The sequence below is a fragment of the Solanum stenotomum genome, chromosome 10 (genome assembly GCF_019186545.1).
Source record: "Solanum stenotomum isolate F172 chromosome 10, ASM1918654v1, whole genome shotgun sequence".
In the NCBI taxonomy this organism is placed as follows: Eukaryota; Viridiplantae; Streptophyta; class Magnoliopsida; order Solanales; family Solanaceae; genus Solanum; species Solanum stenotomum.
In genome coordinates, this window is record NC_064291.1 from 45752685 (window position 1) to 45778862 (window position 26178).

The 26178-nt window shown below is 34.4% G+C and overlaps 3 protein-coding genes across 12 annotated transcripts; all 3 read left to right on the top strand.

Annotated features, from left to right (window-relative positions):
- The first annotated feature begins 555 nt into the window (after positions 1-555).
- Positions 556-4920, top strand: LOC125878504 (serine/arginine-rich splicing factor RSZ22-like). 4 transcript variants are annotated; one of them, XM_049559780.1, is made up of 6 exons: positions 556-699; positions 1529-1633; positions 3361-3449; positions 3694-3919; positions 4027-4140; positions 4335-4920. In XM_049559780.1, exons 2-6 carry the CDS (start codon positions 1545-1547, stop codon positions 4369-4371), a joined length of 555 nt encoding a protein of 184 aa, XP_049415737.1. In that variant the 5' UTR covers positions 556-699; positions 1529-1544; the 3' UTR covers positions 4372-4920. The 4 variants fall into 4 exon arrangements, with proteins under 4 accessions (XP_049415737.1, XP_049415738.1, XP_049415736.1 ...); XM_049559781.1 differs by having other exon boundaries at positions 558-699; positions 4030-4140; XM_049559779.1 differs by having other exon boundaries at positions 567-699; positions 1532-1633; positions 4335-4691.
- Positions 4921-14233: 9313 nt separating this feature from the next.
- On the top strand, positions 14234-18594 carry LOC125878486 (probable cyclic nucleotide-gated ion channel 14). Of its 7 annotated transcripts, none has more exons than XM_049559750.1 (8): positions 14234-14380; positions 14538-14572; positions 14661-15201; positions 15773-15985; positions 16094-16395; positions 16679-16790; positions 17047-17283; positions 17449-18594. In XM_049559750.1, the coding sequence occupies exons 2-8, from the start codon at positions 14541-14543 to the stop codon at positions 18193-18195; spliced, it is 2184 nt and encodes a 727-aa protein (XP_049415707.1). In that variant the 5' UTR covers positions 14234-14380; positions 14538-14540; the 3' UTR covers positions 18196-18594. The 7 variants fall into 7 exon arrangements, with proteins under 7 accessions (XP_049415707.1, XP_049415708.1, XP_049415704.1 ...); XM_049559751.1 differs by having other exon boundaries at positions 14238-14380; positions 14520-14572; XM_049559747.1 differs by having other exon boundaries at positions 14316-14380; positions 14512-14572; positions 14683-15201.
- An 877-nt stretch (positions 18595-19471) lies between these two features.
- LOC125878502 (trihelix transcription factor ASR3) lies at positions 19472-26123 on the top strand. Its single transcript, XM_049559776.1, has 2 exons — positions 19472-20053; positions 25443-26123. Exons 1-2 carry the CDS (start codon positions 19606-19608, stop codon positions 25943-25945), a joined length of 951 nt encoding a protein of 316 aa, XP_049415733.1. The 5' UTR covers positions 19472-19605; the 3' UTR covers positions 25946-26123.
- The last annotated feature ends 55 nt before the right edge of the window (positions 26124-26178 follow it).

Sequence of the window (26178 nt, forward strand, 5' to 3'; positions counted from 1 at the left end):
GCTAAAAATAGTAAAAAGATTAGTCAAATCAAAATTATTCACAACTATATGTTAAAATTCTTGAGGATAGTTCTTCAATACAATTTGATCATATAACACGAAAAATATTATGAAGATATTAATTTTGCAGAGCAATTAAAGATTTTTTTCTATGTGAATGTTGGAGTATTAGTAAATCAATCAAAATCACGAAAAACATATATGAAAATAGTGTATTATTCGATATCTTAGGAAACACCTATTCATTATTAACCTAAAATAATTTGTGATGTTTATTCATTAAATTAAATTGAGAACTAAATTGTGTGTCATAAACCATGTTTAATTTTGAAAGGTATAACTAATTTTCCAATTTCAATGGTGTTTTCAAAAGAAAATTTTTAAAAAGGGTAAAATTGTCAAATTCTCATGTATTAGGGTCTTGGGAGTATATTAGAAAAAAGTAGAAGTTGAATTTGGTGGAATATAATATGTAAATATCTATTTTTGTTGACATATAAATTCATTGTATTTCGTAATTTAGACTAAAAAAAAAACTACTCATTTATGATGATTTAATAGTTATTTGACCCGTGACTTTTGATGGAGTAATAAAAGCCAACAATTTGCATTATTGGGTCAGCCCACTTTTTGTTTCAATAGAACACCAAATCAAGCCCTTCTTCTTCACTGCAGTGTCGTTTTCCGCTAGGGTTTCAGGTATGCCTCTCCTTTTCCAAATTCTGCAGTTCTAACTCATCTAGTATTGAAATTATTGCTGATTTCACTGAATTGGAGGAAAAATATTCCCTTTTTCTCCTGGAACTTTAACGGTCTTACAGATTTCTGGTGTAATAAATTTCTGAGAAGGTTCTACTGATTTTGTTGTCTTGCTAGATTCTTCAATTAACTTGTAATGTATTTGCAGTAGATTTTTAGCTGCGTTTTAACCTTTTTTCTTACTTAATTTTTGGTTGATTAGGGAAAAGATGTCTGTCTTCACCCTTCCCTTTTTGTTTCTTGTTCTTATTTGTCTTCGGCGGAAATTGGAGCAAGGATTTACTGAGCTGTTGATGTATCTAGGGTTTCATTTGACTGAACTCGTAAATTTCTGCATAGCTCGTTAGGTTAATATAGGAGCTAGTTAGTTCCCATAGTGAGTTTTTTCTCTAAAATTTTCAGTAAATTTGAAATAAAATGTCTCGAATTCATCCTGGAAATGTAGGTTAGGGCTGGGGAAGAGTTTAGCTATAATTATTGCTTTGGTTGCATTGCCTTTTCTTAGTTGTTAGATATGTAATAGTTTATTTGTCGAGCTTAGGTGAATGGGATAAAATCCTTCTTCCTTTTAAAATGTTGATGTAGCAATCATATGTTGTTTCATTTACTTAAAACTCTTCAATTATTTATTTATCTTCTGCTTATGCCATATATATAGTTTGAGGATATTATTATGTTACCAGGACCATGGTGTTTTGTGATTGGTATTAAATTTCTTGATGGTCTCGTTAATGTTGAGAGTTGACATACTTTTCTGTTTTCCCAATAGTAGGTGTGTATTGAAAATGTCAAGAGTCTATGTTGGAAATCTGGACCCTAGGGTCAGTGAAAGAGAGCTTGAGGATGAATTCCGCATCTTTGGAGTTATAAGAAGGTAAAGGAAGTTCCAAGATTTACATCTCTTCATGATTGGTATGCATGGTTGTATTGGACAACTGAATCTTCCCCTTATTATTTCCCTTCATCCTCACCATCCCTTGTTGAAATTTTGAGTCATTAAAGTGCCCATCATAATTGACTTTTGTGCAATTTGTTTTCTGTTGTTGGTTTTAATTTGTTGAGGCGTACCACCTTAGGCCATTGACGTTGCTGCTAAAGCCCATTAATACTGATTCCTTTATCTCCATTATATGATGCTTATGATTGTTTGAAATTTGGATTCAAATTGGTTCTTATAGGAGTAGGGTGGAAGGCATAAACAACTTATAATAATAGTATTTAACTTTTTTTGGATAAGAATGATATCTGAGCCACTGCGTCCACCTCGATTATTCCACCCAATACTTGCTAAGATCTCTCATCAGTAAAGGTACCATCTAATTAAGTCTACCGAGGCTTAGGCAGATGGGAAGAAACGATCTAGTGCTTTTTGTCTCTGTGGGTATTTGAACCTTCGTCTTCAATGAAGGTTTCTCTCCTGGGATTTTACAAAGGATGGAAAGATGCTTCGTGTCTACCTTTCTGGCCATGCATAATTTTTGATTGAACTAAATTATATTCGGGTCTTGGTTGAAGAGGGACAGGGTTGTGATAAGCACGTTGAACAGAATGAAAAATAAGTTGACCTCTTTCTGTATTGTTATTCTTTGCAAAATGAGTGAACATGTTGCAAATATTGTTCACCGATCACCCTTCGGGGTGGCCCAGTGGCTTGGGCTTGGGACTTCCATGTTGGAGGTCTCAAGTTCGAAACCCCTTGCCAGCGAAAGCAAGGGGTTTGTCTTTTGGGTCGAGCTCGTCGCACCGGGCTTGCCTAGTGCGGATTACCTCTCCTATGTGGTTTGCGAGCTATTGCATAGGAGCGGGGGTTTTACCCTGTGCGCACCCAAAGGGTAGTGGCTGTGGGTTTCCCTTGTCATCAAAAAAAATATTGTTCACCGATAAAAAAAATGAACATGTTATAGATATTGTGCTTGAGAAAATTAAGTTGCACTTGCTGGAAAAGTAGAAAAGTGGAAGGAACAGTTGAGTGTGATCCATTGAAAAGAAAAGAACCCTGTAAGCAATCAGAAGGATATGAACATATATTCACATTTTAAATTAATTGGCAAAGGGGGGAATTCTTAAAGGCAGTTCGAAATGTATGGGTCAGTTCATACGAGCTAAAGTTGTTCTTCAGTTGAATATCATCAGAAACGTTGTCTGTGATTGTACTTTTGTGGATAGAGCAACTATCATGAGAATGGTTATTGTTATTTATGCTTTTAGCAAATGCTTATGTAAATAGTTGTGTGAAAATTGTGCTTGGGCTAGAGACTTACTAGAATGGGTGACCCCATGGGAAGTCCTCATGCTCCATCTCTCCTTTACATTGTTACCATTCTCCCAAAAAGAAAACTGTAAAGATCATGTAACCTCCAAATAGGAGTTTTAACTTTTTGCATGAACATTATCCCTATTATAGACAATGAAGTCATAAATGACATTTTCCTTTGTTAGATGAAGACCTGGGAGTCTAGCCTGGCTAGGTGGGAGCCATTTTCTCATAAGTTTTTATCTCTTAAGAGACTTAGTTGCAGTTCACCTGCAATTTAGACATAATATTTATGGTATTCAACTGCTACCATTCCATCATTCCTAAACTCACAAATTTGTTTACAGTGTTTGGGTTGCAAGACGTCCCCCTGGCTACGCTTTTATTGACTTCGATGATCGACGGGATGCACAAGATGCAATCAAAGAGCTGGATGGTATGGTTATTTGATTGTTTGAATAAACTGATGCATATTATAAAGCTTTCTGAATGAGTTTCTTTTTATCTTTGTGATGGTCATGCTATATTTGGCCTTGCTCTGAGATAAAACCTCAATTTAGTTAGTATATACATGTGTTTCTGTCTATTTGTTTCTTGCCTTGACATTTCTAAACACTGGTGATATGTTGAGCTACGAAGCAATCCTTTGATGGAATTTTATCCCTGATTCTATGACATAGGTAAGAATGGATGGAGAGTGGAGCTTTCACATAATTCTAGAGGAGGAGGTGGTGGGGGCCGTGGAGGGGGTCAAGGTCGATCTGGAGGCTCTGATTTGAAGTGCTACGAATGTGGTGAATCAGGTCATTTTGCTCGTGAGTGCAGAACGCGTGGGGGTCCCGGAGCAGGAAGACATAGAAGTCGGAGCCCTCCTAGATACCGCAGGAGCCCAAGTTATGGTCGTAGGTAAGAAACTGATGTATCATTGACTAGGAATCCGTGAACAATTTGAGATCCTCCCAATATTTGTGATAATCTTTACATGGAATTTGCTGATTTTCCTCTTCCTGAAGCAGGAGTTACAGTCCTCATGGGCGTTCCCCTAGGCGCCGAAGCCCGTCACCACGTGGTCGCAGCTATAGCCGTTCTCCATATCGCGGCCGAGAAGAAGCTCCATATGTTAATGGGTAAAGCCTCTATTTGCATATTTAGGGTTCTTTTCTATGTGAACACAGCTGAGACTTCTCTTTTATAATATATATACCTGATTTAAGTCTTTGGATATGCTACAACTTATTCTCATGATTGGACATTTATTTGCTTTTTCCTAAAGATTATGATTAAGGTTCTCTTTTTCTTATTTATACCTGATTTTATGCAGAAATGGACTTAAAGAGCGTCACAGAAGCCGAAGCTGAATGAAAGAGATGATAGCCTGACATGTCCTGGAGTTTTTCGATTTGTGTTACTGTCCTTGACTTAATCACAACTGTGTAAGTGAGGCCATGCCCTCGGCTTAAACTGGTGGTTTTGGTTAAGTTTAACTTCTTGCTTTGGTATAGTTAGTGTTGGTTTTATTTTTGCTTAATGTTACCTGTTTTAAGAACCTAATATCATAAGGGTTTATATTTTGGATTTTATGGTAGTTGTTATTTTTTATGAAGAAAATCACAAAGAATGTTGCTAAAGATTTATGTTTTGTTTTCTTGTGCCGAGGTGTCTTCCTGGTACTGCTTCATTGGTTTTCTGCTTCTACACTCTGTGGTTTCGTTCTTCACTGCCCTGCTGCGGGATCTTCAATTTTGAAGATTGTGGATCCCAGCTGGCTACATTGCTAGATGCTTCTGTTTCTTGAATCTCTGTGGATATGACGCACCTCTCCTCAAATTATAGTGGTATTTCTTTAAGTTCATATTAAGGATGAGGATTGGCATGACACACGACTGGCAGGTACAATCTGTTCCAAGGAGTTTGGGGATTTGATGTTCTCCTTTAAACTAAATTGTGAATGGTGCTCCTTTTGGGTTCATAGGGCAGTGTCCGAGTCTATGCTCATGAGAATTTTGGTTCCCTTTTGACTTTATATGCTAGCTGCTTCATTTTGCTTTTTGGCCCCTTCTTTTCGCCCACTCTTTCAATATCACCTGTCAAAATATCAGTCCTCTTTTAAAGGAGTGTTCTCCATAATTTCTTTCTGTCTATCAGGGATAAAGAGTTGGTTACAATTTTATTAAAATGTTCCCTTTAAGAGTGACTAATATCTTTTGAAACTTTCAAGTTACTTTTTCTACTTATCCACACAAAGCTAGTGTTTTGTTTTCAAAGGTGCTCCTTGTATAACCCCCTTTTTACCTTAAAAAACAGTCACATCTATTTCTGTTAAACTTCATCGTTCATTTTTTAATTAAGTTCTCTTTTTTCATTATCTGACATACATAGTGTGGGGTGTCCGTTAGTAGTTTCACTCATCAAAGTTGTAGAATATGCATGAATGTAGAGGACCGCTCGCCATTGGCCTCTCCAGTAGAAGAGCTTGCTTTGACTGCCTGCACCCAAGGTGTTCAGCTGATTGAGATTCTCGTCTTTGAGATATGGCCTCACTGCTCTGGGCAATTCTTCTTACGCCAGTTTACATCAACTATTCTACTATATCTGTGCAGTAATTCACTAGCTATTGGCTGAAGTTCAATCATGTCTCTTTGATCGCTCCAGTCCTTTTTCTGTCCATTTTGCTGGAAACCAATTCTATACTGAAGTCTTGGATATGTTCTAAAATTCTCTGTTTCCTACTTCTCGTCTGTTTATGCTCTTTATAAACATTGTTTTTCTTGAGTTGAATGTGATAGAATTTGGACAGGAACTCCTTTTTCTCTAGTTTCATTGCGTCCAAAGGCGCATGATGATTAAATGCTTTACACTAGATCGTGGTTGATGGGATTTTTGAGGAGTTAAGTAGTAGCTATGCCAACATTCTTTAAATGGTTGTATCAGGTGAAAATTCCAGTTGGAGTAGCTGAAAACATATGTATGGACATTTAGAAGTTTTTCCACTTACTGCCTGTAATTGTGCGAGTGGAATTACCCAACTAGACCTGGTCAGTCTGAATTGTTTTGCGGTTCTTATGGTTTGAATTTTGCTTTACTCGTCGACTATCTTCCATGAAGGTTCTATAAAATGTAGCAATGAAGGTTGTTTAATAATGTATAATTAACTAGAGGTTACTACTGATAACTTAAAAGAAAGCTGAAAAATAATTTTGTGTTAGGAATAATATATTTATGTTGCTTGAGCTAGTTTGAGAACTATTTGGATCATAATTTTCTTAACTGATTGAGTTGAAATAAACCTTTAAGCCAAGATTATCGTTAGACAATCTTAGATCATATTGTTAAAAATAGTTATGAGATTTATTTAGTTTTACCATTTACACCCTTATGTAACGTGTGATCTCTTCTTGTAGGTTGGATAAAAAGATATAAAATAGTAGCTTTTGATTTTTTAAACTGTAGAAAACTTTTCTCGAATACTAATTTTAAGTGAGTTTTTTGCTTTGATATATCATATATGATACATGTATACAAAATGAAGATTTAGATTATTCAAGACCTAATGATGTTCGATTTGTTACATGGCCTAATTGTGCAATAATACTATGTTCCTCGATCAGCATCGACTTAGGTGATCAATCAAAGACACCATTAAATTGCATCCACTATCAGTGTACTATGGACCTAGTTGTCCATAAGCTTCTTAATGTTTATTCATGTGCAACATTGATACCCATTTAAAAAGGAAAAATTATGTTAATTCTTGTTTGCACTTAAATAATAACTACTAGTAGTAGTATTAAATAATGTCAACATGGATTAAAATAATGGATTCTCTTTTGATCTCCTCCCATTTCAAAGCTACTTACTATGTCCATTAGAATTGGTCTTTATATATCATTTCAACTATGCATTTTTTGAATAATTCTCCTACATACATAAGAATAATATCCAATTGTAAGCTTAGTGCATTTCGTACGTGAAAGCAACTCCGATATGGAGTAATTATAATTATTGTCTATTTTTTTTTTTATGTATAATTGTAAGAGTTTATGGTAAGATTCTTTACTATTTGCGTTTCTTGAATCATTCTCCATCAACTCTAAATGTGTCTATCCCATCCCTTCGACATCTTTACATGAAAAAGGAGGAGCAGAGGAGGAATATCTTATTCAGCATCATTAAATAAAGAGAAAATACATAAAGTCCCCATTGAACTTAGACCTTATTTTGAAGTAGATACTTAAAGTTTGCGGAAGTCCTATTATCCCACTGAACTATTTTCTATCTAACTAAATATGACATTTTGACTTGCTTCTACACCTGCTGTGTTTTCACATTTCCAAGGCGCGTGAGTATCTTACAAAACAACCCCAAATCAATATAAAACGGCCATGTAGCATTGTAAATTGAATTCAACAACAATCCTCGAATTTCTGACTTTTTTATAAAAACCCATTTTCAGAAAGAGGATACCACAGGCCGATGCTAGATTCTCCTTCGTCCACTGATAATATTATTCAAAAATTGAAGAAAAACTCAGACAAAACACACAGAAAGCAAAAAAAAAAAAAAAGAGATTGACCTCAAAAATATTTATTGTTCATACTCCACTAGATTCTCTCAAAACAATCTCATTAACCGATACAAATAAATTAGAACTCATTAATACTAATTTTATGTAAGAATTGAAACAGCCCAAAGAGTGAAAATTGCATCAATCTTACTTCAGATAACTCAATATCACAATTTTGGGAAGAAAAGATAGAAAAAGAAATTGATTATGAGGAAAGGTTAAAATGTGAGCGGGTCAAGTTAAGAACCCAGCCTTTATAAAAACGGGTAGAAAAATATAAATAATTATATTATTTTATTAGGGGGTGAGAGACATGCGTGGAGAATTGGAGTAGAAATTGCTAAAAAGGGAGTATTTAGTTTGGTTGAAAATGATTCAGTGGGGGTAATATGATCCCTGCAAACTTTAAGTGTCTACTTCAAAATAAGGTCTAAATTTAATGGGGACTTTATGTATTTTCTCTTAAATAAATAAATTTTTCTTATTTCAAGAGCGAAAAAAGCATGTCATATAATCAAATTATATATATTATTGACTCCTTAAACTAATATTATAATAAAGACACATTCGTATAAAATATATTTGTTGTTTTTGCATCAAATTACTTTTGACTTGTAAAGCATGAAAGCTTTTTAATGGATTTCGTGCAAGCCAAACCAACAACTATAACTCATATAGATGGCCTTTAATGAAAGTTTCTTTTTATCCCAACTTGTCTCGAATTGAGGCGTAATTATTATGGTTAACCAGTGGCGAACAAGCATATATTATGGGTGCTTAAGCATCTATTGACTTTTGTGATAAACACAATATTATTTAGGTATAAAATCTACTAACTCAATAAAATATATTAACTAAGCACCACTCTATGTGGCACTTTTCAAACTAAAAATAGTTGAGCACCCATGATACAATATTTTTGGATCTTAATTTCTTCAACCTTCAGTCTAATGACCTCTGCTATTTTGAAGCTGATCTGAAGGTTTGATAATTTGACAAACTTTGGGGATGATGAAAATAAGGGGACCAATCCAGTTACCTGAAGAGTCATGTCGATAGGGGGCACTTGTGAAAGGGGGAAAAAGGTAAATAAGTTTGTTTTCATCAAAGAGGGGAAAATGTTATTTTGTAGCAGATGTTAAGTTTTGATGATTTAACAAACTTAGAGGTCTAACAAGGAACCAGATCCTTGTTATCGAGACTGACGACAAGGGAAATGAATGATTAAACTCAGTGTGAGGAATATTTGTGTGTCATCATCAAAAAGGGGAAAATGATATATTTTAGGTGTTTTGATGATCCTCACAAATGCAGGGACCCGATCCCTGGCAGAGTGCTCTCGTCCAGATTCAAATGGGGTACAACTGTAAAGATGTCATGTCAGGCGGTAGGTGAAAAGTGCAGTGTACTGCACCAATAGGAAGAGCGGACTAGACTATCTGTTTCAGTGGCTCACAAATGCAGGGGCCGGATCCCTGACAGAGTTCTCTCGTCTAGATTTATAATGGTGTACAACTGTAAAGTTGTCCTATCAGTGGGTTGGTGACGTCGTCAGCGTACTTCACCAATAGAAACGGACGAGGTTGTTTGTCCGATGGACAATAATTCTTTTTGGTTGATATAATCAAAATGACAAATAACAAGAAGATTCATTCATTTAAAAGAGAAAGAGAGTTAACAAGTCTTCTCAAGAACTCACAAGAACATTGCAAGGGACCTGGTCCCTGCAAGACTACAAATGTGAAAAGGAAGACAAGACAACTGTCAGAAAAGCTGCCACCTCTGATGTGGTAGGTGTACGTCCTTTTAGGGAAGCAGGCTCTCAGCCAATGGGCGGTCCCAAGGAGTTTGTATCTTTTTGATATATAGTTTCTTCTCCAAAATACAAACTCGAGATTTGGCAAACAAAAACTTGAATTTTCTCTGAAAATTCATAAGCTTGAAAAGAAGGTCACCTTCAAGGAAGAACACTGCTCAACTCAACAAAGGGACCTGATAGACTTAAAAAGAGTCTTTGTTGTATTTTGAGCTTTGTGTCTTAAGTGTTTACATTGTAAATCCACTCCTAAGTTATAAAGGATAGTAGATCGGTTGCTTGTCTAAATATTTAGTTTGAGTCGTATTAACTAGAGTTAGTTAGTCGAATAATCTAAGTTTTGGTCAAGTTTTTTTCATCATTGTTTTGATGTTGTCTTAGGTAGAGTTACCTAAGAGTGTCAACTAGAGGTAGTTGATGTGTGGTGCAACAGAGTTGATGCTTGTTTAACTCTTGTCTTGGAGATCGTAGGTGGTGGCTAGAGTTAGCCTTGAGGATTTTTAAAGTCTAGATCAACTAATAGTTAGTTGGTTTAGTGGGTAATAAGATTATTGCTTTGGCTCGTTTAAGTAATAAGAGTATTACTTAGTGTGAGATTAAAACTGTTGTGGGTGTAATCTGTGTTTCACTTTTGCTCGAGAAGATTAGTGAAAACATTTGAAAAATTATGTGTGACAGGTCGTGGTTTTACTCCCTTGAGCAAGGAGGTTTCCACGTAAAACTCTTGTGCCTGTTTTACATTGTGCTATTTATTTTCTGCACCTTAATTCTGTTGAGGGACCTGGTCCTGTGATGACTGGTGGACGCATACATTCCAACAACCTCCCGCATTATAGGTTGACAAATCAATTCATTAAGCAACCCAATACCCCTTTCTTCCTAAAATATCTGACAAGTTTCATTTTTCGAGTGTGATTTTTTATCAATATTTTAAGATATTTCTTTTAAAATCATATTCTTATAATACTTTTTCCATCGTATTAAATAGCTAACTCTTAGTTTAAAATATTGAATTAATTTAATTCAGTTAGCTTCAATAATTAATCAAATTAATTCTCAAGAATCATATGGTAACAATATACCCTTATAGGCTTATACAAAAAACTCACAACTCCAACTATATTTAATAAGAGTACTTGTTAAATTCTTGTGTCTAATATTGTGATTTGAAACTATTTGAAGGAGCTGAGTTGCAAGAAAATAAAATATCGGAGATGCGTTTGAATATTAAAAATAAAATAAAAAATGACTATTTTTCCCCCTTTTTTGGTTATTTTTTATCTACTCAAATTATTTCCGTTCATTTTTTATGTTTTTCTGATATGTATTTTCTATTATTCCAATCTTTATGAGAGATTAGCGGATATTATGTTTTCCTCGCACGTGCCTACAACATTATCAGGCGGATTTTACGCCCCAATTTTCGATCATATTTCTATGTGTGTGGGACCATAACCTCAACTGGCATGTGTGTTTTAATTCAAACTTTATCGAGCTGTGAAAATCAATCTCGTGTTTTAAAAGATAGTTTTAGGATTTGTCTTGAGGTTGGGTATTGCAAAATATTTAGAGGTTCACGTGTGGGGTTTACTTATGTGATCCTTACGTCGTTAAAGTGTTGATTGTACATCTTAAGTATGTCTAACGTTCAACAAGTTTATGTGTCAAATTCCTTAATTAATATTGTTGACACTCATAATTCTCATAAACGAATAATGCTTCATACTAATTTTCATCTATAAATTGAGAGTGACTCAAATAATAAGTTGTAGTATTGTATATTTGCTATTTGATAACATTGTAAAGGTAAAATCACTTAACATTTTAAAAAAATATATATAGTCGAATTTTATATCTTTACTTATCATTGATCATCACGTTTTTGTTTAATGTCTCAAAATTATCATGTTTTATTATTTCTCTATTTGAAAATAATTTAACATTATCCCAAAAAAGATTGTTCTAATTATAATATTAACAAAGATTATTGATTATTTTCTTTAGTGAGTTAAATTGTATTACATGATCGATTGTAATTTGTTAATGAAAAGTGGGATCATCTTAATTAGGACACATTTTCGTCACATCATCAAACACGTGAGAGGTTTTAATCAAAATATGTAAATGTTTTTTTATTATTATTAAAAAACAAGTTTATGCAAATCATTTTGAATGTGTTGTTTGTAACAAATTTTAAAGTGACAAAAAATAAATTGCAATCACAAATAAAATATGAAGAAACATAACTTTATTGATAAATAGTAAATAGTGTGGGTACAATTCTGTTTTATCCGTGATTCAATAGTTATTTCTGACGTATTTCTCGAACTAAGATGATTTGGATTTGATCTCTTTATGAATATTCCATGAATTTATGAAATATTAGAGATTTTGATATTTTTATGGAATTTTCGAGCCCTTTAGCATGACCTAGGATTTAAGATTGAGCCTAATTGAAATTGAACACATCTTGTACAATCTTCCCTCGAATAATAGATTTCCACAAAATTGCAATGTCTACGTATGTAGCGAGCAATATTATGAGGACATTTGGCAATTCTTGTGCCATTAATATTTTATTATAACATTGTATTATTTTGTCACACCTAACACAAGCTATTGTCTTTTTATGTTTACACAGAAAGAGGGACTCTACCGACATATGAATATACTCCTTTTGAGTTTTGACAGATGAAAACCACAAAAGTTGATTTTGGGCTTATTCTCAGTGGGGCCTGTGATTACTTCATCTATTTTAATATATTTAAAAAAATACCTCAAATGAGCTATTCAAACTGAATTTAGGCAAAATAAAATGAGTTAAACCAACAAATGAATTATTATTTGATCCTATGGCAAAGTTACTTGGATAAAGATTAGTTAAATAATGAGTCAAAATTACTGATTTTTTATTTTAACAAAAATGATAGGTTAGTTTGGCTATATAACTTAACTCAAATCAATTCAACTTTTAAATAAATTAAATTTAAACGGATCAAAATAGATTGAATAACTAAATAATCAGGTCATTATATCTGCTCAAACTTAAACAAATGAATAATCATACTTTCCTGAGCTAATTTTATTATTGTTTATCCTCAAACACAACACATGAGTGAGTAATAACTACTAAAGCACCCACTGGTAGAGGTGGGTAGGGTGAGTGGTAGGTGTGGAGTGTTAGAGTTGAAAAAATTACCATTAATGAAACGTGATAACTATTTTGAAACAGAAAATATTATAGACTCGGAAGATGTATCTAGAATCTCTATCATATAAATAGTACTACTTCCTCCGTTCAAACAATAGTTATTTACTATACTATTTTGAGATGTCTAACAATACTTGTTTATAGTTCCTAATTTAACCTTATCATTAATTATAGTCACTTTTCTATTACATTTTCAAGATATTTTATTTAGTATATTCATTTTTACTTGTCACTTATTCTAAAATAAATTTTTATTTTTACATGTTACTTTTGACATATCAAGAAAAAATAATTTTTTTTTATGTTTTATCCTCAACATTAAATACTTATTTTCCAAGATATCATTTAATAGAGGATAGTTTGATAAAAACTTGTATCATTAATTATTTTTTTAATGGATGTATCAAGTAAAAGTGAACAAAAAATAATAAAATTACTTTTTTATATATAATTTTTTAATAAATTTATAAAATCAATAATGGACAAATATTATTTGATTAAGATAGAGTAGTACTACATTTCTATTCATGCAACCCTCTCTCTTCTTAACCTAGCTGATGCCCCATATTAAAAGTTACCAATAGTACTTTCAGAAAGTTGGTTATGCCACCTAGGTGGAGTAGTTGATGCATTTAGTAAATGCATCTCTTGATTTTGGTGTCCATTTCATCTGTCCCAAAAATTCTCTAATATAATTTTATGCAACTCTTGATTTCCTAATTATTTTAATTTTAATTTTGCAGAAGATACTATTCCTTCCGTTTCATAATAACTGATCATTATTTATTTTACACGATATTTAAGAAATTATATACAAATAGTCAATTTAATTAGTTTATTCTTTATCTATATTGATAGATATCAAAAGAAATTATGAAAACGTTAAGCATGATAAGGATATTAATTATAGGGGTAAAGTGGAAAAAAATTTAATTAATTTTATCTTGATTTAGTAAATGATCAAGTAATTTGGGACAAGAATTTTTAGAAAAGCGATCAATTAATATGGGACAAACGAAGTATTTACTACTACTCTATCTATCTTTACTTTTCTATTACACTAAAAATAGTTGTCTAACAATACTTATCCAGTTTGAAAAATCAAGAGATAATTTACTCTTTTCTATTTATTTTACCTTCGACGAACATTTTTACCCTTTTAACTTTAATACTTTTAATTAAAAAATGAAAAAAAGATCAGTTTATTTTAAAATAAAAAAGATATTATAGACTTTTTAAAATTTCTGGCCAATTTTTTTGGCTATTTATTGAAGTCATCACATTGAAAATTCAAATGAAGGGTAAAATTGAAAGAACACTCTAAACGTAGTCTTAAAAATTGAACAATTAAGTTAATTTAAAAAATAAAAAATACCTTAAAAAATTTAATTAATATGAAATGGAGGGAGTATTTAGTGGTCGAATATCGATTTGACCGTCTTTTCTCTAAAATAAATTTGACTGTCTTTTCTCTAAAAATAAATTAAAAAGAAAAAACTGTCTTCAATTATGGCCTGCACGACTGTATTCAGTTGAACTTCCATATCCAATTTGCAGCATCAATTTTTTTTTTAGTATATTCTGAGCTGTTTTTATCTATTTTTCTTTAATATACTCTTTGTCTTTTTGTGATCTTCCATGTAAAGTCAACCCCTATAAATTAAATATACACAGACAACCAGAGTTGTTTCTGCCCACTTCAACTCCTCTTTCTTCATTCATTTTTATGGTTACTTTCAAACCCCATTTGAGAAAATTCTTGAATTTTTCAGCCATGTGAGTATTTTTGAGCAAAGTTTACATTTTTATTTTATAGCATTTTCTGAAATGGAACTTCTTGAAAAGGGTAAAAATTCAATCTTTTTACCATTTTGGTATTTTCTTGGCTTCTGCATTGTGTATTGAAGATTTGTAGGTATTTTTGTCTGTAAAGGTTATGATGGAGTTCAAGAAAGCCAAGACGGTAAGGTAAACTTTTCAAGTGTATTTTTTCTGTATTTTTTTATTTCTAGATTTTTTTATTTTTTTTTGTTAATATTTTTGAGGATTTTATTAGGTTTTATAATGATGGGAAACAGAATCTTGAAAGTTCATGGGAGAAGAATGAGAACCATGTTCTTGAAAAGCAGCTACCTTTGTATCTTGATGGTAGAAATGTTGACAAAGTTGGAGCTAGTAAAGTTCCTAAATTTGGGAAATTTAAGGTTTTCCCAGAAAATTATGTACCTGGGAAAAAGAAAATTCTTGATCCAGGAAGTGAAATTGTTATACAATGGAATAGGGTATTCTTGTTTTCTTGTTTGATAGCTCTCTTCATGGATCCATTGTTTTTTTACCTTCCATCAGTGGTGAATAGGGGGAAATCTTCATGTATGACAATTGACTTGAATCTTGGGATTAGTGTTACATGTTTTCGAACAGTAGCAGATGTTTTCTATTTGTTACATGTGATATTTAAGTTCAGGACTGCTTATGTTTCAAGAAGTTCAAGGGTGTTTGGAAGGGGTGAACTTGTTAAGGATAAGAAATTGATTGCAAGGAAGTACTTGAAGTCTGAATTCTTCATTGATGCTATTGCTGCTCTGCCTCTTCCTCAGGTACTTCATAATCATGTTTCAAGAGTGAAGTCTGCTTTAGTTTGTCTTTGTATAGTCGATTATTTGTTTTAATAAGATTGAAGAACAAATAATCCTGAATTAGGCTAGTATAACATGTCTTGACCAGTGGAAAATTGTGGTTAGTTTGATTGTTGTTGTGCATTTTAAACATTATGTATCGAAAAGCTATCTTTCTAGTTGGAGAAATCGTCTTTTCCTAAGAAGTTCATCTGAACCCCCTTTGGCGGAAATACATTGTTTATAAATGGTTAAAACTATCTTTTATGTATGTATGAGTAGATGTTGAATTTCCTTTCGAAGAATAACTTCTTCATATTTTGACCCCCTTAATGAAGCTCCGCCATTGTTTTCGCCTGAACAAATTCAGCTATGTCACTTTGTGGTTGTTCTTTTGAACTATTAGAATGTATGTTGATGCTAATTATTATAGGAAACAATTACATTACAAGTCATGATAGATCAATTAGCAATTTAGTATTGGAGTATAATCCATCTTCATGTTAAAAAAAGAGAGAAATACTCATGGATTTAGCTGTTTTTCCTTTTGCAGATTGTAATATGGTTCATCATACCGGCGATTAGAAGTTCTCATTCCGATCACACTAACAATGCTCTTGTACTTATAGTCCTGCTGCAATATCTGCCAAGACTCTATCTGATTTTCCCATTGAGTTCTCAAATTATTAAAGCTGCCGGGGTTGTCACAAAAACAGCTTGGGCAGGGGCTGCTTACAATTTGCTACTCTACATGTTGGCAAGCCATGTAAGTTTAGTCCTGTCCTTAATTTAGGTACTTGCTATTTGTATAAATAGAAATATTCTTAAAGTTTTTGTTACTCTTGGATAGTGAATCAGGGTGCTTTTATTGTAGGTCCTTGGTGCTTCCTGGTATTTATTGTCAATTGAGAGATATGCTACATGCTGGAAAATAGCTTGCGAAAAGGAGCTTAGTCCTTTACAATGCTCCAGTCGTTTCCTCGACTGTGGTACTACAGACCATGCAGACAGGATAACATGGGTAAACAGCACCCAAGTTTTCAGCAACTGCTATCCTTCCAACTCGACCATTTTCGACTTTGGAATATTTGCAAATGCAGTTACAAACAATGTTGTCTCCTCTAAGTTCCTTGAGAAGTACTTGTACTGCTTGTGGTGGGGTTTACAAAATTTGAGGTATGGTTTCCAATAGTACCATTTACTTGGCCACTATTATCTTCGATTATCAAGCCAATTTCTTTAATATTAAGCATATATCTCAAAGGTCCAAAATGGTTTTTGTTTATGGTGTATAAGGTGTTATCTTTAAGTCATTATTCAAAATCAGTAATTAAATAGCCATTTGAATAACTCTTCTTAAGTATATCTTTGGTAATTACGATTATCTGCAAAATTGTGCTATTTGCTGCAGCATCGCGAATCAGGGATATTGAGCACTTTGTTTTCTGATCTTTTGCAGTTCTTACGGCCAGAACTTGACCACAAGCACATATATATGGGAAACTTCATTTGCCATTCTTATTGCTATTTTTGGGCTAGTTCTGTTTGCTCATTTGATTGGAAACATGCAGGTATGAGTGACAAACCTTGTCTTAATATCACATTTGAAATCCTCATAGACTACGACTTTGAATTCTGGCGAAGATTGGACTCTCTTTCTTTTGATTCTTTTTGGTTAATATAGATTTGGACCAGTAGTTTTTCATGTTTTTGCAGCTACAACAGAGAATGCTTCTTTCTACATCTTCTATACTGTGAACTTGTACATTTCATTTTGAAAAAAGCTCTTCAAACTCGAGTCTAATTTCTCCCTTTTTATTAATGTAGACATACTTACAATCTATCACTGTGAGGCTTGAAGAATGGAGGCTCAAGCGACGAGATACTGAAGAATGGATGAGGCATCGCCAACTTCCTCAGGATCTACAAGAACGTGTTAGACGTTTTGTACAGTACAAGTGGCTTGCCACTCGAGGAGTAGATGAAGAATCTATCCTGCTTGCTTTACCTTCAGACCTTCGCCGTGACATCCAACGCCACCTATGTTTAGACCTTGTTCGGCGTGTAAGTCATTTTCTCTCTGAGTTCTCTCATTACACCCCAAATTTGTAATATCAATAGTTATTAAAATGACGCGAAGTACTTGCATTTTGGTACTGTGATAATCTCAAACAAGTGAAGTGTATTTTTCTTTCTTCTTTGATTTGCTTGAGTTGTTCTATTTTGCAGGTTCCCTTCTTCTCACAAATGGATGATCAACTGCTTGATGCCATATGTGAACGTCTGAGTTCTTCGTTAAGTACTCAAGGAACGTACATTGTACGTGAGGGTGATCCAGTAACTGAAATGCTCTTTGTTATTAGAGGAACGTTAGAGAGCTCAACTACAAATGGAGGGAGAACAGGCTTCTTCAACTCAATTACTTTGAGGCCAGGTGACTTTTGTGGCGAGGAACTCCTTGCCTGGGCGTTGTTGCCACGATCCACTCTTAACTTGCCTTCATCAACGAGAACAGTGAGAGCGCTGTCAGAAGTAGAAGCTTTTGCATTACATGCAGAGGATCTCAAGTTTGTAGCCAATCAATTCAGACGTCTTCATAGTAAAAAGCTACAGCACACCTTCCGTTATTACTCTCACCACTGGAGAACTTGGGCTGCCTGTTTCGTTCAAGCTGCTTGGCGTCGTTTCAAGAGGAGAAAGCTGGCCAAAGAACTTTATAGAGGTGAGTCCTTGTCTTATGCTCCTGAGGATGATCAATCAGCATATGAAAGTGAATGTGAACACGAGGATGATCAACAAACGAAGACTACACCAACAAACTCTTCAAATGTAACGCAAAACCTTGGAGTTACAATATTGGCATCAAGATTTGCTGCACACACAAGGAGAGGAGTTCAGAAGATGAAGGATATGGATGTGCCTACGTTTCAGAAGCCCGAGGAGCCTGACTTTTCGGCTGAGCCAGATGACGACTAGCTCAACATATCCCCAATTTGAAGACAATCTTCCACAGGTGAAATTATACAGAACCAAAAAAAGCAATATAAAGACATACTACTGTGAATTTAAAGAACTTTATTCAAGTTTACTAAAAGAAAAAGAGGAAAAGGAGACAGGTTGTGCTGCAGTTGATTATAATTATAATCATCAATAGACTGTACTTGTAAGTAAAAATTTCGTGAAGGGAAAATAGGTTCCTATAAAATGTGAGAAGACTTAACAGGAATTGTAGGTTAGTGTTTGTTGAAGAAAAACAAAAGGGTAAATTTTATGTTTCACTCTTTATGTAGGCAAACTTGAGACTTGTAACTTAGTGAACAATGTATGTTAAATGTAAAGTTATATGAAAACTAGCTTAACATTTTTGTTTTTTGAGGTCAATTGTGAAGCATGTAATTAATTTTATTAGTTTTGATTGAATCATTTTTAGTAGCTTATTAGAAACTATCTTAATAGATAATGCTCTATTACTTTTATCACATATAAAACGTTAAAATTAAGTCTGAACCAGCATAAAATTGCATAGACCCGCAATCCGCCCGTCCTGCATTAGTTTTTTTAAAAAAACTTCTTCAACCCGCCCGCATTACTCTCCGCTTCGCACAACTTTAAACCCAACTCACCCTGCATAGCCTTAAACCCGCTCCGTTCCCGCGCGCTCATTGTCTTCCCTAGTCAATTGGGATGGTCGTGATAAATGATGGTGTTATGGGTAGTGATCAATGGTTAATAGTAACTAATGGTTAATAATAGTAATTATTATGATAATGATGATAGTAAATAATTATTATTAACAATGATGATGATAATTGATAATGAAGTATAGCGGCTACCGTTGGGTGACTAGTAATGTGGATAGTGATAGTAGCATTGAAGGGATGAAATTAAAAAAATTGTTAATCTTTATAAAAATCTTTAAATAGACATGTTAATAATAATATCAAATTCTTTTATAAATCTATTTTCAAAATTAAAATAAAATAAATTGCTTTTAGGTTGATTTACCATTCACTCCCTAGCCCTTATGGAATCGTTTTATTTGAGAGTATTAATCGAAATATAGAACTTTTTTATGGGAAATTTGCTATTGCTATCTTTTGGATGTGCACAATAACTTGCAAATTACGTAAATAATAATCCACATTAAGTAAGTCAAATTCGATCCAAAAAGCAAATCCTTACTTTTGACTGACAAATTTCAAACTCGAGACCTCCAACAAGGCCACCCCCAAGGGTGTAAATACTCCATATTAGTGTAGCAAGCAAACAAATTGAGCACAAGTTCCCATTAGATCATCTAACTTCTTATTCATACTGCTCTTCTTCCCAATTCCAGCAGCTATGTTGAGCGTCAGGCATTAGATTCAGAAAAATTGGGCTTCAAAAATGGAGAGGAGCGGCGGTTCACTACGGACGCGTTCACAGGCGGCGCCTGTCTGGACATTACATGAGTCAGTCACCCTTGTGAACGAAATGAAAGCAACTCAAATTGAATGCGGCAATACCCTAGCCTCTTTCCAGAAATGGCAGTCGACCGTGCACAATTGCAACTCACTGGGCGTGAATCGGAGTTTGAATCAGTGTAAACGGAGGTGGGAATCTATGTTGGAACAGTACAATAAAGTGAAGCCCTGGGAATCGGCCTATTGGGATTCGTTCGATGAGGAGAGGAAGAGGGAATTGGATCTGCCGGAGCAGTTCGATTTCGAGTTGTTTAATGCGATTGCTAGGTATTTGAGTTTAGAGGGTGAGGATGGCGGCGGTGCTGAAACTGACCCGGATACCGACCCGGAAGCACAGCAGGTTCAAGGAAATAATGCTTTCTTGGAAATTGGTACTGCCTCCGTTCTAATCAACTTTTGAAGTAGCATGAATTTGTTGTTTATCAGAAATATGACATGCAATTTTAGCAAGTATCAAAAACATTATGGAATTTATATGGATTTCTTGTGTCTCAAAATGACTCTATTGTATCTTCTCTTTAGAAATGAATAGTTGTTTGCTTCTATTAGCAAGGCACTTTTAGTTCCTCTGCCTTCCCCATTTCCTCAGGTACAATCTTGTCGAAAAAATTATGAAGGGTGTGCTTTTGTTTAGAAGAGTCCTCTGGTTAAGTCTTAGTATAGATCATTAAAGAGAACTTTGTGCCGATAGTTGTTGACCCTGTTTGGAAATTTAAGATTGGATTCAATTTGATTCAATCTTATTTGATGATTTAGTCGGGATTTGAGTTCATACTGCAGTGTGAATAATTTGTTCAATAAATGTGTGATATTAATCAGGATTTCACTAGCTCTTGTTTTGTAAATTTATAGACAAACTAGATTAAGAACTTGAATTTCCATATGTTGGGTGTTTAGGATATTGTACTAGGACAAATCAGTTTATAACAAACACTTATCATATATGCATGCCTCAGTAAAGTAGTAATTTATTAAGTACTTTGGGAGAAATATTTTCAAGAGCAAACAGAATTTGGATTGAGTTTGCTCTTAGCACCCCTTGGAGCATACTCCGTCTAGATTAAGAGACTATTAGATCAAAGGATATTGAAAAGCAGATTTTTTTTTTACCAAACAAAGATGGTAATAAAACTGGATAAAGTTTCTCCCACTAAATATCCATTAAATTTTTTGATCTGTTTGACGATTTCTCACTCTGAATAACCTTTTTGACGTCACTAAATGGTGTAAAATGTGGTCAAAGACAAACTTAAGCCTAGAATTTGATTATCTTAAACTTGATCAATGATATGATAACTGAAATACAAAGGAATTGAGAGCTTAAAGTGGAGGGATAAGAACTCTCCATTTATGATGCCTGTGAACTTTTCAGACGGAATGTGGAAATTTGTGGCAAATTTGTCTGTAAGGATTTTTCCAACACTATATGATCAATATAGAGGAAAAATCGTCATCTAAGAATGAGGGGAGATGCCAGAGTCAACGATACTAGGCTCTGTTATTGATAGATTTTTGTTGGTGAAAGGATTGAAGTTAAGAAAATAATGAGGCACTTGGCTAAAGTAAGGCTGAAAAGAAGTTAGACCAGCTACTGAAATATGAATGGGAACAAAAACCTCTCATCGGTGTATGCTGGACAATTCCAAAGTCCACTAAGGATTTGCTCTACAGCTGGAAGGAGATAGGAAGAAGGGGGTCAAATGAAGATTGGTGGGAGTTAATCCCAGCCTGCATCTGGTGGTCCCTATGGAAAGAAAGGAACGGAAGATGCTTTGAGGATAAGAGAAACAACNTTAAGAAAATAATAAGGCACTTGGCTAAAGTAAGGCTGAAAAGAAGTTAGACCACCTACTGAAATATGAATGGGAACAAAAACCTCTCATCGGTTAGACTGGCTGACCAGCAACGTAACAGAAGATGACAGGGATTAGTGGAAGAGTACACTTGAGTCTTGACATACCTGATACTCTGTGATTTTTTACTACCCAAGGGAGAGATTTATTTAATCATCTTTTTTTTTTTAATATATGTTGAATAATGTTAGGAAAAACTTTTTTTTGATTCAACCTGCCACCATTGGTCTAGCATCTGGTTCATTTTAAGAGTTCTTACACAGTTCCACTATGTGAGTATGTGTTGATGAGTACCCAGGATTTGTATAGCAAACCTCATAGAGTTTGGGATTGAGTCACAATTGATTGATTGATGTGTGTGGAAATTTTTTAATTATAACTTAAAAGGTTTATAGAGTCAAAAAGTTGATTCAATTCTAAGCCAAATCAAATTCTAAGGGAATGTGAGATTTGATAATTTAGAAGTGTGAAAGGAAACTGACAGGGTGGAAGGCTCAATACTTATCTTGAGGGGCAGGGTCACTCTCATTAGTTCAGTGCTTGATGCTCTGTCAATATATATAATGTCTTTATTCCCCAGTCCAGATAGGGTTATACAGAGGATTGATAAGATTAGGAGGGATTTTCTGCGGAATGGAAAGGAGGAGGATAAGGGGTTCCATTTAGTTAAATGGTGCAAGGTGATGCATGGGAAGAAACAAGGTGGGTTAGGCATCAGGAATTTGAAATGGCAGAGTTAAGCACTCAAATTGAAGTTGCTGTGGAGATATTCTCAGTAACCTCAAGTTTATTGGGTAGGCATAATAAGAGCTAGATATGATGGGGGATAACAAAGGAAGTAAACTCCCTTTGTTGAGATCCATAAGAACACTTTAGCTTCTGATGAAGGCTCACACCTCCGCTAGGGTAGTTAATGGTTGCAGAACATCTTTCTGGGAGGACTAATGGCTTGCTAATTCTTGTCTGGAAAATCTCTCTCCAAACATTTATGGCCTGGTTCTACAGTAAAGGAGCATGGTCAACACAAGTATGGAACTTCCCGTTCAAAAGAAACCTAAATGATTGGGAAGTGGATACATTAGTTGTGCTCCAAAGGTTTGAGCATAGTACAAGACTCACCTAGCCCCTTGTAGGAGAGGAGCGTACCTTGCTGAACCCTTGCAATTACAAAATCCACATCTAAATTAGACCTTTTGGAAGAGAAGGAGAAAAAATCCATAAAAGGAATTGCCCAAGTAAACATTATAAATGACCCAGTTTAGAAAGAAAATAGTAATGAAATACAACCTATTCTTCACACCTATATTTCGTTTACGAGCAACTAGATTAGGTTATTTTTTTCCTTCAAAATATACAACCTTATCTAGTTGCTTGTAAAAGAATATAGGGGTGAAGAACGTGACTGATTGGAGTAGTGATCGCAAAGTGTGCTGTAGCTGAGACGACTGGAATGACTGGTGGTAACAGCGGCTTCAAGAGCCAATGGACAGAGAGAAACCAAATGTAGAAGCAGCGACCTTGAGATTGAAGTGAAGAGATTTTACAAAGAAACGAGAAAAAAACATTTTGGTCTTAACTTATCCAACTCTAATGGGCTATTCGTTGGTGTTTGGGAAAAATAACTAATTGGCTCTTAAGAGATGAAGAAACTAATTAATGGAGGCTCATCTTTATTGTACAAATTTTTCATAAGATTTTCTTTCACTTAAAAACTACGGACATTCAACTTTTGTACAAATAATACGTGAAAATGTTTGACAAAAAATCAGTATTTTGATGAAGAATGATTTTATACTATTGCAGTTATTTTGCCTTGACAAGAAAATGGTTATAATTTCATCTTATAATAGGAAATTTATATTATCTTTCCTTATAGGTTCTAATTTTTTTTGGAATTTTCTAAAACATTTATGTAATTTAAACTTTCTTTTGTAATTTATGTTTACAAGCAACAACAACAAAAACAATATCAACATTACCTTATCAAAAGTATATTAATATGTTAAATATTCATTGGGCTTATGTCCCACATCTTGGGAACTTAATTTTGTATAGATGAAGCACAAAGATTGTGCCAAAAATTACATACAGAGCAGCTCCTTTACAATTACTGTAGGGAGCTGAGAAAATCTATCATCCGATCTATTGTATTGACATCTACTAGCACCAAATACCTAAAAGGGAAATACATCTGTATTACAGTGTAAATATTCTCATATTTAATCTCAAAACATCTTTGGTTCCTCTCCTTCCAATCAGCCACCAAACACACGCAGGAAAGGTCTGCCATATCTTCCGCTTCCCCTTCCCTATGCCCTTTCCAGTCCAGCAGTGTGGCAGTTGTTTAATGGTTCTCAGCATAACCCAACTGACTTTGAAGAGATTAAAGAATAGGTTCTATATCTTAGTCACAAAGCTATAGTGCAGAAATAAGTGTTTAGTTTCATGTTTGTTCTTTTTGCACAGCAGGCATCTGCTACAGTGTAAAGTAAAATGATTGGGAACTACGCCTCATACAATGTAAAGTAAAGTGGTTGGCCTTGCGCCTCTTGCTATGCTGCTCGACTCTTCAAAAAATTCCATGGGTGTGTGTCCGATTCTCCAAAAGCAGTGTATTATTGGAGAATCAGTCACGGGTGCGTCATCGAAAGTGAAGAGTCCGCACAACTTAGGCCTCTTGCACCTCCACTTTTTAAAACATTGATTAGGTCATAAGGATAAAATGTATCTTATTTCGGGTAAGCGTTTTAAGTATGCCACCAAGCTCTCCTCCATTAATAAGCAGAAGGGGTTGATTCCTTGGAATGCAAATGTCAGCATTCAGTTAACTAGCCATGAATATGGTTCTTTGCTCTCTTTTTCCCTTCTTCATTTACGTGAGCATATGAACTGGTAATTTTATCTTCTGGGATCTGCTGCCTGATTTAGTGCAAAATGACTTGGTGAATCTTGTCATTTGCCGAAGTTAATGACTGCAGATCTTCATCATTATTATACTCCCTCTGTTTCAAAAATAATGACCTAGTTTCATTTTTAGTCTCTTTAAAAAGAATGACCCCTTTTCTTTTTTGGTAACACTTTAACTTCAACTTTCCACGTGGCATGTTTAAGGCCACAAGATTAAAGGGCATTTTGGTACATTTGACATAACTTTCATTTAGAACCACAAGTTTAAAAAGTCTTCTGTCTTTTCTTAAACTCCGTTCCAAGTCAAACTAGGCAATTCTTTTTTAAATGGAGGGAGTAGCATTCTAGAATTAATTAGCACAACTGTCCATCCTGCACTCTATAAAACAAACTTTGTAGTGTACTCATGGTTTGTTATAAAGTGCAAGTATATACCAAAGAAAAAGAAGAATTTAGAAAGAAAAGCAATCTCTTAAAAGGAAAATTGACTTTTCGCTATCTTCAGGGGCGGACCCACCCTATGTCAAGGGGGTGTCAACCAACGCTGCTTTGTTGACTTATAATTTTTTGTATTATATATATATAAATAATCTGAAAAGAACCGAATATAACTAGAAATAACATAAATGACACTGCTTGAAAAATGAGCTTCCTTTGTTTGGCTCATGGCTAGTGCAGTGGTGCTCCCAAGTTCAAGCCTCAGCAAGTGCAGCTTTGTGTTTGATTTTTGGGCCTTTTCAGTAACTTTTGCCTATGATAACGTAAATGTTGTTAAGGAGTTTCGAACTCCAACCTCCAATTCCTAGTCAAATTAGGATAAAATAGACTAGTTGAACTAGAATTCAATTTGTTAGTAATTTACTTGATTTATGTTTTATTATTACACTTTAAATAGTTTTTATTAATTTAATGTTGTTATATCAATTTTCATTTGTTTATTTTTTCAAATATCGCTACTGCCTACAAAAAATCTAAATGTGTTAACATTCTTGTACCATAGGTCCTAAAAGGCAACGGCGAAGGACGAAGACAAAAAGGTACAAAATGGAGGAAAGATTGAATCCATGGAGACGCATCTTAAATGAAAACAGGAAGTATGAGCAATCCAAGATGGGGATAAAGCATGAAGCTAGCATAGATGCAAATTTGGAAGCCCCAAGGCATGAGAATTCAAGTTTAGAAATAAAGCGCGAGACATCCAGTCCGGAGGAAATGACTGAACTTCCAAACCTTAGCATTGTTAGTAAGGTAAAGGCTGAGCAGTATAATGTAGATAATCCAGAAGAAATGATGGCTGCAACTCTTAGAGAAAATGCAGAAATGATCACTGCAATAGCTGAAGGAAATACAATGGATGATAGAGATTGCATGCTTGCTGATTTGAACAATTTTGATGCTGGTCGGGTTCATTTGATCAGAAGTCAAGGCAACCAACTTATCGATTGCCTCGGAAAAATTTCCGACACCCTTATTCAGCTTTGTGATGCAATTCACAAAAAATAACTAACCTTAATAGTTTAGATTTTCAATAATGGCATGCTTTGTAATGTGACGACTAATCATCACATGCTTTTACTTAGATCTTTGTCAATGTAATGATGAGGTAACCAGGATTGTCAAGGATCACAGGAAGTTTTGAAATGGTTAAATTTTCTCTATGATGCAAGAAATGCAAGGTGTTCTTTTATTGCATTAGAGACACGACAGGGTGCTGTCCCCCCCCCCCCCCCCCCCCC

Coding starts and splice junctions, on each gene's coding strand:
- LOC125878504 (XM_049559780.1), top strand. CDS start 1,545: ATGTCAAGAGTCTATGTTGGAAATCTGGACCCTAGGGTCAGTGAAAGA. Junction 3,450..3,693: donor TGCAATCAAAGAGCTGGATG/GTATGGTTATTT, acceptor TCTATGACATAG/GTAAGAATGGATGGAGAGTG. Junction 4,141..4,334: donor GAAGCTCCATATGTTAATGG/GTAAAGCCTCTA, acceptor GATTTTATGCAG/AAATGGACTTAAAGAGCGTC.
- LOC125878486 (XM_049559747.1), top strand. CDS start 14,331: ATGGTTACTTTCAAACCCCATTTGAGAAAATTCTTGAATTTTTCAGCC. Junction 14,573..14,682: donor AAGAAAGCCAAGACGGTAAG/GTAAACTTTTCA, acceptor GATGGGAAACAG/AATCTTGAAAGTTCATGGGA. Junction 16,791..17,046: donor ATTTGATTGGAAACATGCAG/GTATGAGTGACA, acceptor TTATTAATGTAG/ACATACTTACAATCTATCAC.
- LOC125878502 (XM_049559776.1), top strand. CDS start 19,606: ATGGAGAGGAGCGGCGGTTCACTACGGACGCGTTCACAGGCGGCGCCT. Junction 20,054..25,442: donor TAATGCTTTCTTGGAAATTG/GTACTGCCTCCG, acceptor CTTGTACCATAG/GTCCTAAAAGGCAACGGCGA.